The 13,032-nt window shown below is 37.4% G+C and overlaps 1 protein-coding gene across 1 annotated transcript in view; it reads right to left on the bottom strand.

Annotated features, from left to right (window-relative positions):
- Positions 1-13,032, bottom strand: part of MESR6 (misexpression suppressor of ras 6) — a 657,659-nt gene that overhangs the window by 449,316 nt on the left and 195,311 nt on the right. The window contains exon 2 of the mRNA XM_076527384.1: positions 3,673-3,799. Within this exon, the coding sequence (XP_076383499.1) occupies positions 3,673-3,708 (36 nt within the window). The 5' untranslated portion in view covers positions 3,709-3,799. The remainder of the gene's footprint in view (positions 1-3,672; positions 3,800-13,032) is intronic.

The raw sequence follows: 13,032 nt of genomic DNA, 5'->3' as shown, positions 1-13,032 counted from the left end.
AAGCTTTCTACCGCTAACGCTATTTGCCATTCGTTTTCATCCCAGCTCACGTAATCTAACTAAATTTTATGTATTTTTCTTTTTCGAGTTTCATATTTAAGTTTTTAGTTCTAAATTCTTGTCCTTGCGCGACTTCTACATTATTATTCTCTCACTGTACAAATGATTACATGACTAAATAAAGATAAATACTATAAAACGAACTCTACACAACGGAATCAAATTGTTGAATAATTAGTAGTGCGTTGCTTTGTCTCGTTGTTTAATATATTTCATCACGACTTCTTGGTAGCAATATTACACCATTCTTCTTCAATGACAGAACAAAGTTCGTATAAGTTCGCGTCTGCTTTTCATTTTTAATATGTTTGTCTACTTCTACCTACAACCTTTCAATCGACTTAAAAACCAGCGATTGTAAGGGCAATGATACTACTCTTATATTTCGTTATTCTTCTATGCATAATATTCACCAAAAATTATTGAAGAAAAAAGCACATGTCTACTTGCTTTCAGTTTTAAACATTGATATGCACAATTTTTATTTCACATAAAGAACTGCGGTTATTACTGTCACGATATTGTAAAATCTACCCCGCTAATTGTTTCAAAACTTCACGTGCACGTTCAGTTCCTGTCTCGGTACAGTTCACGCTACGATGAACTCGAAAATCCCTCATTTTTCCATATTTTTAAATAACGACGAGTACGAATCGGACCATAAAAATATGGTAATATGGTAGAACGAATTTGTAACCGTGCACGCCGAGAAAAATTACGAAGACCTCTATACTGGAAGTGCATTTGAATTTAATTGCAATTGTGCAAGAGGAGATTAAATTTCGTTCGTGTTCTGTTGCGAGAGTTTCAGGGAAGGATACAGTAGCAATCAGGAATAGAATTAGCCGTTGAACAGGCAGCGTTTAGCAGGGCGTTCATAAATCACGTGTAAGGGACAAGCAATTATAATAACTATCGCCGGCTATAGACAGAAATAAAATGCTCGATCCCCTCGGCTAGGTAATGAGGTGTGCGAACCGGGATGCGAACCAGTTTCTTGACTCGTTAATCGCAACACGGGCGAACGGGGAAAAAGTGCTTTCACGAAAAATATCCTGGCAAGACTGCCGGGGATCGGTAAATACCATTATTCAAGGAGCAAACTGTTTGAAATCCTGTCGACCGCAGAAATAAAAAGATATTGCTGCGAGACGCGTGACGTGACTTCAAAGCAGAACGACGAAATTTTATTTGCGGCCAATAATTAGTTAAGTGCAATCGTCATCCGACCCTAATTGAACTCTCTTAAGGTATACCGGTTTAGACGGTTGCGTTTTTTAAGCATTCTTCCCGATCTTTTTTCAACAAACCATAGACCTTCTTATATTGAGAATTCATACATGCATATGTCTATTTATATTTCCAGCGGAAAAAGCATTTTTTCAAGTAAAAATAATGCTATAAGCTACAACACATTGAACTAAGTCCCATTAAAAAAAGTGTCTCCATGGTCAACATGGTTCCAGCTGTTCCATTAATTGGAAGAATCAGGGGAGAAAGTATGTTCATTAGAATTTAGAAGTTCTTCATTTTTAGCTTCTTTTCTCATATTGGAGATGTTAAAAGATAGTAAAAATCAGTATTTTTCAATTCGTTTGAAAAAGGTGATAAAGACATGTCTACTGAAGATTCTCTCTGCAAATACGAAGTTAATCGACCAACTTGATCTTGAGCAATTATGTCAACCAGTTGAAAAAATAGTGTTTCCGGAAAAATCGCCCAATTTTCAATTCTCAATTACGTAGAAATGTGGAGGCTTATGATTCGACTGTATACGTATAATATTCAACTTCAAATCTCTGAAACTTCGTTATTATTACGATTCGAAGTAAATGACCTTGTACACATATTTTTGAAGGTTTTTTCTCGAAGAAAATGATATTAAAAAAGTTTCCGTTCTTCGCACCTTCAAAACGGGATAGCAAATTTTTTTGGTGCCAATAGTTAGATGGAAGCAATCGTGATGCAATATTAATTGCACTTTCTTAAAAGAGTAGGTATGTAAGTGTAAAAAAATTCACTGTAAATTCTCATGCACAGTTGCTTGCAACGTATCGGATTCTCTATGTGTTCAAAACGGAAATGTACAATTTTATTTTCTGACAATAATTAGTCGTGTGCTATCACCGATTCTAATTAAGCTTTCCTAACAAAAAAGCACCATATGTATGCAGGACTTTATTGACCAAAAAATTGACACACCGTACGTAGTGTCCATGATTTCGTTGTAAATTCTCACGCAGAATCAAGAAACCCGTTGTAAATAATTAATCCTCCAAAACAGGACAGCAAAGTTCTTTTTGCGTCGAATAATTAATCTAAAGCAATCGTAGTCCGATCTTAATTAAACTTTCTTAAAAGTGTAGCAACGTGCAGTAAAATTCATTGCGAATTCTCACGCAGAATCGCTTGCAATGCATCGAATTCTCCGCGAGGAGAAAAACAATATTACTTTTTTTTCTCGCTGATGCAACAAGACGCAAACGCTCGAATAAATAAAAACACAGCTAATTGCTAGCGCGCGGAAGCCGAAGTTCATCTCTCGACCCTTCGTTATCTGTCGTGTGCGCCGATTAAAATTACGTACGACCAGGCAGAACCGTTCGTCGGTCTCGCACGTTGCTGCCGCTATCATTCAGCTCTCTCGCCGGATCGTTAATTAAATGCAACGGCTAATTAGATAACTGATAAAAGGTTATGGCGGCCCGCGAGTCGCACGATGCGCTTTTGGCTCACTCTTACGTGCGCGCATAGTTCATACCGAGCGTGTACTATCGTTCGAAATAAAACCTGAACGATGTAGGAAATAATCAACTATTAATTTAGCGGAGTTATTTCGTTATCTCCTTTCAATTCCGGAGGATAATAGAAGATGCAATAACAGACGAAACTGCACCATCCTTTAAAGATATAATCTCTAAACACGTAAACGCACTGCGACTATGGCAGCTAAACTATAGTAGCTAAATTATTTTAGCGTGGAATTTTAATAATTTTATACAGTATCTACCTTTAAGGATATTATTATTCGATTATCTCCTTTCCCGCAATTAATTAAAATTTGTATATATTTCATTATGATAATCTTAATCTTAATGAGATAAATGAACAAAATCGGTAAATGAAATTACAAATGATCCTAAGTATGGTCATACGTCGGCATTACTTTGTTAGTGTCGGTCAAGTCTAGAGATTACTAGAAGATGCAGAAGCAAGCAGTAAGATTACATCATCCCGTAAAAATATATAATTCATCGGTTTCCCAGCTAAATTATCTCGACAAGATCTTTTAATAATTCGGCATGATCCGATGCAAAACGCGTACAAGCCGATCTTTAATATGAAGCAATTTTTTTGTTCACTGCCATGTAAATGGGTTCGTAAAAATGAAATAAAAATCATCTGCCGGCAGATTATGCATGTAAATGTGTGTTGATGCGACGCGTGTCATTCCGGACGCACCGATCAATTTTGCAACGGTAACGAAAGAGCGGAGGAGCATTAGCGGCGCATCGCGGCCAGCAGCGAGGTTGCTTTTGCAGGTGCAATTTCACCTCGCCGATCAGCGCGATGAAAAGAAAATGTTTGCGTAACGGTGGACGAATGATTTACCTTCCCCGGTTCTTCGATGAAGCCGCCGATGGTCATCACGTGTAGGGTTACCTCGCGCGTATTCTCCAGCTCCTCTGCTGCGGTGTACAGGCCTTCGCTAACGAAGTAGGGCTCGGTGCACGTTAGCCTGCAACAAACACCGTCGAACCAATTAGCTGATCATCAAAACGTTATATTTAAGCTCCGCGTCCAGCACGGAATTCGGCAGACCGGAAACATTCCGCGAAGGCAGCAAAGTTTAATCAAGAGCAACCGTTTGACATCTTCGATTAGTTATGGCATATTTGCTATCAATCTTCGTTTATATATTTTTCAACTAATTTTATGAAAACCAATGTTTATCTTCGTGTGGTACACAATATTAAATAGTTGAGAGTTAAGAACGACTTTCGCAAAATTAGAATGTCACTTTGCAGACTAGTTTAAAATTATTTAAATCATGAACTCTTTCGTGGGAACAGATTTAATTAATTTCTCCAGTTCCAGTACATTACAATAAAAGTGTCGAAAAGTTTAAATAAATTCGATCTAACGTCATCGCGAGGTGTTAGAAAATTTAATATACACATGTTTATCATATCAAAATGTATTTTATTCGTAACCTAAAATATACGCTATAAAATGCATTGTAAAAAACACGAAACGACGAAACGTAGATGTTATGAACTAATTCCAATGCTAAATGGTATCTGACATCTTAACCCAGTGCCATGAGGTGTAAGATGCCTGCTGTTCACAGAATGCATACTTAAGTAAACACGAGCTTACGTCTTCATTCTAGCTAATAAAACGTTGCAGTTTATGACGCTTTCTTTTCTAGCAGCAAAATATTATATATATAAATATATATATATAAATAGCAGCAAAAATTTTTAAGATCATTGCAGTTTAACCCTTTGCACTCGAGTGGCGACTCTGAGGCACCACTGAGATCACGTTCCAACATCATTTTTATATTATCAAAGTTCAAGATTTCTTGAAAATCATTAAAAGCATAACTATGGATCGCGAGACTCAATTTCATATACATAAAATGCACTTTGTTATATAAAACGGAAATACTGTGAGGCAGAAAAATTGTTTTAGATTCACAGTTGAAGTGGCTTCGAGTGCAAAGGGTTAACTTTCATCAAAAGGCACCTATGTTATATGTTATACAACAAACGAATCTTGCAGATGCAACTCCGCTAACGTTTACTGCGCAAATTCTGCGTTACGATTGTTTAATATCTCCCACTAAACAATTCGTCCGGGAAAGAATGTTCTTTTTCTTCCACAAGAACTAACTTAAAGATACAAAGCGCGCGATCTCGGTGCACGTTCTGCGAACAGCTTCGAAGCATCTTAACGTTTGTCTCGATTCAAAAGCGGGAACGAATGCGTTTTATTGCAGCGGAAGACATTGTTTTATTTGGTTATGGTAAAGCTGAGGAGAAAATTTGACGCACCAGCTCCACCGCACCCTGTATACTATAGGATTAACGATAACGACCGAGTATTCCCGCTATCTAGAGCGCACCTCTCACATTAGTTCTGGGAACGGCGTACCACGTAGTACTTCGTTCCAGGTAAAAACGCATTGATTAGATTTGCAGGTCGCCGTCTCTCGTATCCGAGTATCCAAGGGGGAAGCCTGTAATGCCTCAAGGTCGCGGGTATACCTCGCACCGTCACACGAGAATTCAAGCCGAGGTTCAAATTCCCGGTGAATGAACGCGAAAGTGGTGGTTCGCAGAAAAGGGTTAACAGAACGTGAGCTAATTCCCCGAGAAAAGCGAATTTCCGTATCCAGGCTGCTCTACTAGTCACTTCGAAGCTGGCAGACGATTTCTGACTTAAAAATTCTGAATCTTAGAATTAAACCGAACTCTAACCTGGATGAATGGTTCAGTAAACTAATCAAAATGATCAGAGAACATGAATCTACGATAAATTCTCCCTAATTGACTCTCAGCTTGTGCACAAAAATGGACAATTTGGGATGGGGAGATGCGATTATTTGAGCCTTGCAGCACGTTTTTATAATTACCGATTGTCAACAACTATAAACAATAAAAATAAATAAATAATATAAATAAAAAATAAATAATATAAATAATAAACAAATAATATAAATAATAAATAAATAATATAAATAATAACTAAATAATATTGAATAATCGTACCTCCTCTTCCCAAATTGTCCATTTTTATTTCCAAGCTGAGGGTCAATTAGGGAGAATTTACTGCATCTAGGAGTCGCGACAAAGCGAATAATAAAACAAAATTCATCGTATGAGATTCTTAAAATATTAGGATTCAGATTCTAACTGGATGAAATCTTTTGCAGCCGAAAAGACCAAAGATGTATTAACCTGTTAGACAGTGTGAAATTTCATGCGGAACTGGAAACTGAACAAGATTTTTATATGTACTATGTACTTCTATAAAAAGGTATCCGTGGAATGCGCATTTCAATTATTATTTGTTGGCTGTACCCTATATGCAGCCTTACCTAAGAATAGATTTATATCGAATAAATTGAAAGTTTTCCACGAAAACAATTTGTAAAATGAAACAAGATATTTGCGAGAGCTGCAATATTGTAGCCACAGTGACGCACGGTACCTAAAAGGCTAAATCCAAAGATCCGAGACGCTAGAAGCGAAGACATAGATTGTCGTAACGTGCAACAAATGTGTGGAAAACGATATTTATTAGCGTGGAATTCCTATGTAAGAAAAAGAATATCAAATCGTTGTAGTTGCAACGATCCTAGACGTGCCAGCGTTTCTGTAAGGCGGTATTATCATTAATTCTGCTGTTTTAACAGTGATTTTCCTCAAGTAGTCACCGCTAGGACCATTATTCAGCAGAAAAAATAAATTGTAATCATTATCATTACTTTACCCGTGAGTCCTTGGGAAGGTACAAATTGAGTTGAGCGAAGACGAATTGTTTTGCTACCGGCATCGCGCAAACTGCGCTTGCGCGAAGTTTCAAATATTTGAACTTTCGAGTTGCCTAACTAGCCTAGTCAGCAATTCGCGGGCGAGTTTGGAATTCTTCGGAGTTCTTGCATCCTTATGGGTTTCGCTACGGTAAAATTGTTCAGGTGTTAATGGTCAGGGATTTGACGAGACTGTGGACAGCGTACCAGGAGGAAAAGGTTTGCGTAACAGTGGACGAGTGACTTACCTTCCCCGGATCTAGGATGAAGCCGCGGATGGTCATCACGTGTAAGGTTACTAGGCGCGTGTTCTCCGGCTTTTCTGCGGCGGGACGAACAGACGTTCGCTGACGAAACGGGGCCCAGATCACGTGAGTCTCGACAGAAACCGAACGATCGACAAATTAGATAATGAGCAGGAATGCGTTAAGTCGCATCCTTCCATGACGAAACCACGCTAAACCGGCTGAACCCCGTGTAAACGCCATACGTACCAGATAACGTAATTAGCGTTGTGCAACCCGATGTCGGGTCAGTTCGAAGGGTACGCTGTTCGCCGTTCAAAGGTTTACGATGAATACCGTTGCGAAAGGAATTTAGAAGGGAAAGGGTCACTAGTTACAATTGGGTTGGCAACTAAGTAATTGCCGATTTGTTCAATGAAATAAAAAATTTTTTTTACTTGGAATCAAGTTTAATCTGTAATGTATTTTCCATTTTGTTCGATGACCTTTTTCCATCTCTCTGACAACTTGAAAATTCCACGCTCGTAGAAAGTCTGATCCTTTTCGGCCAAAAACTGAGTTAAGTGAGATTTTACAGCGTCATCATCATTAAAAGTTTTACCACGAAGGGAATTGTCCAGGGATCGAAATAGGTGGTAATCCGATGGCGCGAGATCAGGACTATATGGTGGGTGTAACATGAATTCCCAACCAATATCCATCAATTTTTGCCGAGTGGACAAAGACGTGTGCGGCCTAGCATTGTCTTGGTGGAAAATCACACCTTTACGATTGACCAATTCTGGTCGCTTTTCCTTGACCGCTGCATTCAATTTGTCCAGTTGCTAACATTCACGGATAATAAAAAATAACATAATAATAATAATAATAATAATTTTATAATATATCATTTACGGATATCATAAAAATGGGAGTGAGAGACATCTATAACTGAAATCGGCAATTACTTAGTTGCCAACCCAATAGTTATAGAAGTTCGACTAACTCTTGCACCTAGTTTGGATAGTGTTATGAAAAATTAAGCCAAATTGATCCGGTCTCCCATATTTGCTGGAAACGAGTCCAATGAATAACTTCGATTCGTTTAAATGGTATTATTTTAATGATGTTTTAGATTTATCACGATATAATATTAGAAATGACTCATCGTCAACAAACACATCGCGACTTGCTTCACTAGCAATTACAAAATGTAAACATCCGAACGACTAACTGAATCATAATAAATAGATTACGGATTTGATGCATCTAAGACAAAAATAAGTAAATCAAATGCAAAAGAGTAAACATTTTTATAAAATTTGAAGGAACTGTTGCATTCCTTTCAAATTGTTGAAGTTATTTCCAAGGCAACACGGGCAATTTTCATTTTACATGATAATCCAGTACAATAATGAAGATTCATTAAAATCTCCAATATGCATGGTACAACTACACTAAATCAATCTAACCCATAAATTCCATATGCGTACACACAAATAAAAATCATGTTTATTAAAAAATAGATTATGAATTACTTTTCTTTCTGCTATGGTTATTGGTATTCACTATATGTTCAAGGATATTAAGAGGTTTCAATTCGAATAAAATTCAAGTCTAATCACACGAAAGAGTAAGAAGCACTTCTAGCTGCATTTTAGCTTAGGTAGACCCAATTTACGTTCAAAGGTTAACAAGCAACATAAGAGATTCCATAAGATCGAAGCAATTTATTTAATGGAGTAGAAATTTGAAAGTTATCTCTTTCTCACAGTTTACAGATTTTAATCAAAGATTACTAAACACTTTAACCTTTTGCACCATACAACGTGCCAGAATCGTGATAAAGATTCATACACAATCCGCCTAAGTAAACACGTTATGAATTTCCTCCGAGTCAAAACAAAATTTGATTCTCTCGTTATTAAAACCTTGGAATAAGAAACACAAAAGGTAAAAATTATCTGAGAATAAATGCCAATTGACATAGTTGTGATTGAAATTGTAGTGCAAGAGATTCGCGTAAAAATTACTTTCAAGTATCGTCGATGAGTGAAATTTCTATCAAAGAAACCAATGTCTTTATGGAGGAAGGAATTCAGCAACTTAATACCACGTAAATTGTTATCAGATAATCGGGAACCTTGTAGGAAAAAGGTTTGAATAGACAGGTACATAAAGGTTGTTGCTTTACTCGGTCCCAGAGATTGTACACGGCCGTTTAACCGACTTTCTCCGATAGGAACGAAACCTGTAAAACGTTTTCGGCGTCAGAATTTTTGCCCGGTAGTTGCTGTCAATTAGAAGTGGAGTGTGAAAATTAATTACCGTCCGGAACCGGTCCTGTAACGAAAATCTACCACGCGTACCTCGCCACCGCTGGAATCTACGATTTACGACGTGCAGTTGGCGATTCACGTCGTAACACTTCTGCACTGTACAGTGCATATCAAAACATGTATAATTTTCACGATTACATAGATACGATAACAATGGCTTAGATTACAAATTGTATAAGGATACGATAAATGGTACTTTTTTTCGTCATTGTTACCGCAAGGAATCTTGGATGAAGAAATATTTTCCTATCTACTTAGAATCTTTCCCTTTAATTTATAGGATTCTAAATGACTTTCAGGCACATTGAAAAGAAATTTTGAGGTATTCTTTTACGTAGTAATCTCGAGAGATATTACTAGATTTCGGATTTCGTGCATACATAGCAAAGATGAGTTAGTGAAATACAAAGCAACGAAGAGATAGAAACAATTTGAACATCTTGTTATACTACTTTGAATTTATTGTAACTATTAAAAGAGAATAAGTACATCTTTATTTCACTCTTTTTCTATACAATTGATGCTGACGATGTTCATTTTCCTCTGATATCTGAATTTGTTCGAAAAAAGTCGAATAATCGATCTGCATAAATTTACTTTAATGTAAAACTCAGGAAAGATTTAATCTAGCACTGTATTTAAATAAATGTTGTGTTATCCGAACGATCATGATTTCACGATCTGTTCGGATAATCAAGATTCTACTGTATTTGATTTTATTACGGGAGGTGTTTCGTTGATTCATAATTCAAGTTACTGTTACTATTCATAAAATTTAGAACCATAAATCCATCGTTGTGAATTGTAAGAGTTCTAAATAGCATCGAACCAATATGATAACTAGATCGCGGTTGTCACGCATTTCTGGCAAAATTGAGCAATTTAAAACAGCAGAAAATTTAAAAGAAATTAAAAGTGTCAATATATGATTTTTAATTTATCAATCTTTTGCACTTAAAGCCATTTTAAATCTACTTTCATTTTAAATAGCTCTTCTGACCTACAGCATTGTCATTTTATAACTTAGTCCATTATATGTATATGAAATTTAGTCTTGTAACTCATGCAACAGTTTAACCTTTTAGGCACGACGCGCCACTATAGTGGCTTCCGCGGATGTCATCTTTTAGAACGACACGCCACTATAGTGGCTTTCGCGGATGTCATCTCTCTGGACGACGCGCCACTATAGTGGCTTGCTCTAGTAGCTCACTCGCTCATCGTTTGAACCAAATAATCGTCTTTATATGCATTGTTTCACACTTCTTTTGTCTTCACATCGATTTACAACAGTCTACAGGGTGTCCCAAAAATGTCTCGCAATCCGGAAATGGCGGGTTCCTCGGATCATTTGAAGCAACTTCTTCCTTTACAAAAATTTTCTCCGAGGCACCGTTAACGAGTTATTAACGAAAAACAGTGACCAATAAGAATCGAGTACGGCTGACGTGAGGCGGCCCAGCCAACCAGCGCGCGAAGCCCAGTTCCGCTCATTGGCTCGATCGCCTCGCGCCAGCTGAGCTCGCCTCTCATTGGTCACTGTTTTTCGTTAATAACTTGTTAACGGTGCCTCGGAGAAAACTTTTGTAAAGGAAAAAGTTACTTCAAATGGCCTGAGGAACCCGCCACCTTCGGATTGCGAGACATTTTTGGGACACCCTGTATATACAGACAGAATATACAGTATCAGACTCTGTACAGTACATATCAGACTCGGCCGTCCAGAGAAAAATAGCCTCGCGCAGAATTCAGCCGTACCTAAAAGGTTAAATAGAAACAAATTTGATAATGTGACAATTATTTTGGAACGTGATATAACAATTTTTAGTGGTGCCTCAGGGTCACTACTCGAGTGCAAAGGGTCAAAAGGATTAAAGTAAAAATTAATTTTTAGTTTCTATTTCTTGCAATTGCTGCAAAAGGTTTTCACATTTCATAAAAATCCTCTGACCAGCGATAACTTTAAAAGATAATTTGCAGTATCATGGTAAGCATCGTCTTCGATAATCGTCTCGAAGTGGAAAATTCTACAAGATAATTGTAAATACACTATCGATCGTATTGGCAATTTCCATTAAAACGTCCAGCAACTTACGAACGAGTTCCACAAAAATTTGAACGTGAACGGCAGATCTTCCTCGCGTGTCGAGTATACTCGTCGTAGCACAAAAGATCACCGTTCTTTCGTGACGAGTGTACTCGTCGTACTCGAGCAAGAGGCGCGTGTTGGTTTTCGGAGAAATTGGAATCCTCTTCTGGGAGAGAACAGGTTTCGAGCGGAGATTTCGGTATACTCCGATCATGTAAGAATTCGACGGGATTACACATATTATAATTATTTCGTGGCGATTGTTCGTAATACGGCTGATGTAATTGTTAATACTAACGTACTCGAATGCCTGTTATTTCGATGGGTTAAATTGAAATCGGCCAGTTAGCTACGCCGTTTCATTGACTTTATTTGCTTGAGGTATCCACGGAACGGTTTCGCCGACGGTTTCCGTATCGAAACGAATTCTGGGAAGCCCGCGGATCGGCGATCACGTCGTAATTACACGTTGCGAATCGAGGGCTGCCGAGTAAACAGAGAAACCTTTCGGAAGGGATTTCCGTCCGGTTAATAAATATTCACGCAGTATGCGATTAAGAGTGTTCCTTATCCTCGCCACTGGTTTTACGCGCATTCATATTAATATGATTTTAATGAACGTCGGGTCGCGCGGGCTTTCGGAACGTGTCCCGATAAATGACCGGCCGAGTGACTCGTTCGTTACACACCGTGTTTCACAATCCGCGGAAATGTTTATGTGGCCACAATTAATTCTCAAACGACCTTTGTAACTGTTCCCGTTCATCGCGATCGCGGAAAAGCCCGGCTCGCGCTATTAACGAACTCCACGGGAAAGCTCATTAATTCATTCGCGGTCTGTTCCCATGAATCATCGCGTCGAAGTGCGCCTGATGTCCTGTCGCAAATGCATATATGCCGCGTCCTATTCGTATCTTCTTAGACAACAATACGTAACCTGATCAGCCATGCGTCAGTCGAGTAAATAAATTCAGATTGTTCAACATTTTAGAAAGGTCGGTTAAATGTCGATGCTCAAAACGCAATTATGTTGCTCTCTAATGATACCTTTCCTACATATTTCGTTATTTTTGGTTGCATACACTTTTCTAGATGCGTCCAGTTGCCCAGAGATGAATGTAATCTATTACACTAGGTTGACGTATATGAAATGTCAGATTTTTAAACGAATCGTAAAAACTTCGTATCTTTCTTTGGAAGATGTTCAATCAATCAAAATACGAACCGTTTGCTTTGACACACTATTCCCAATGAGCTTTTAATGTATAAATGCCGTGTTTGAAATACTGGTCTTTTGATTGAATAAATTCGGCTTATAACAAAATGATTTGAGGATAATTTATGCATTTATAAGATAAATGAGTAAATTGAATAACAAAACAGCAAATACATTTAAAGAATTTGAAAATATTGTTAATTTACTTTAAATTGATTATAATTATTCAGTATAGAAATAAATGTCAATGTAGTTCACTTATAACGAAAGAAGGACTCTTTTAAAATTTGAAATTATTAATTCCAGAAATCTCGGTTATGATTCTGTAAAATGAAACATCTTGCAATCGATTCAATTTGATCAATTTATTAAATGTAATATTAAAGTATAAACATTTTTTCTGTCGCCTTTCACTTTTCATTCATCGTTCGATGAATCAATAACACATCGACTCTCACTTTTCTCGCATCATTCGATTATTTAATCTTAATAAAGATAACTCCACGAAGTAAGATTAAGTAACTTTATTCTAAACTACCCTCCTTGTAAGTCACATACCAAAA

The sequence above is a fragment of the Megalopta genalis genome, chromosome 19, assembly GCF_051020955.1.
Source record: "Megalopta genalis isolate 19385.01 chromosome 19, iyMegGena1_principal, whole genome shotgun sequence".
NCBI classification, from domain to species: Eukaryota; Metazoa; Arthropoda; class Insecta; order Hymenoptera; family Halictidae; genus Megalopta; species Megalopta genalis.
Note: the sequence above shows the minus strand (reverse complement) of the source record. Positions and strands in the feature narration are given on the sequence as shown.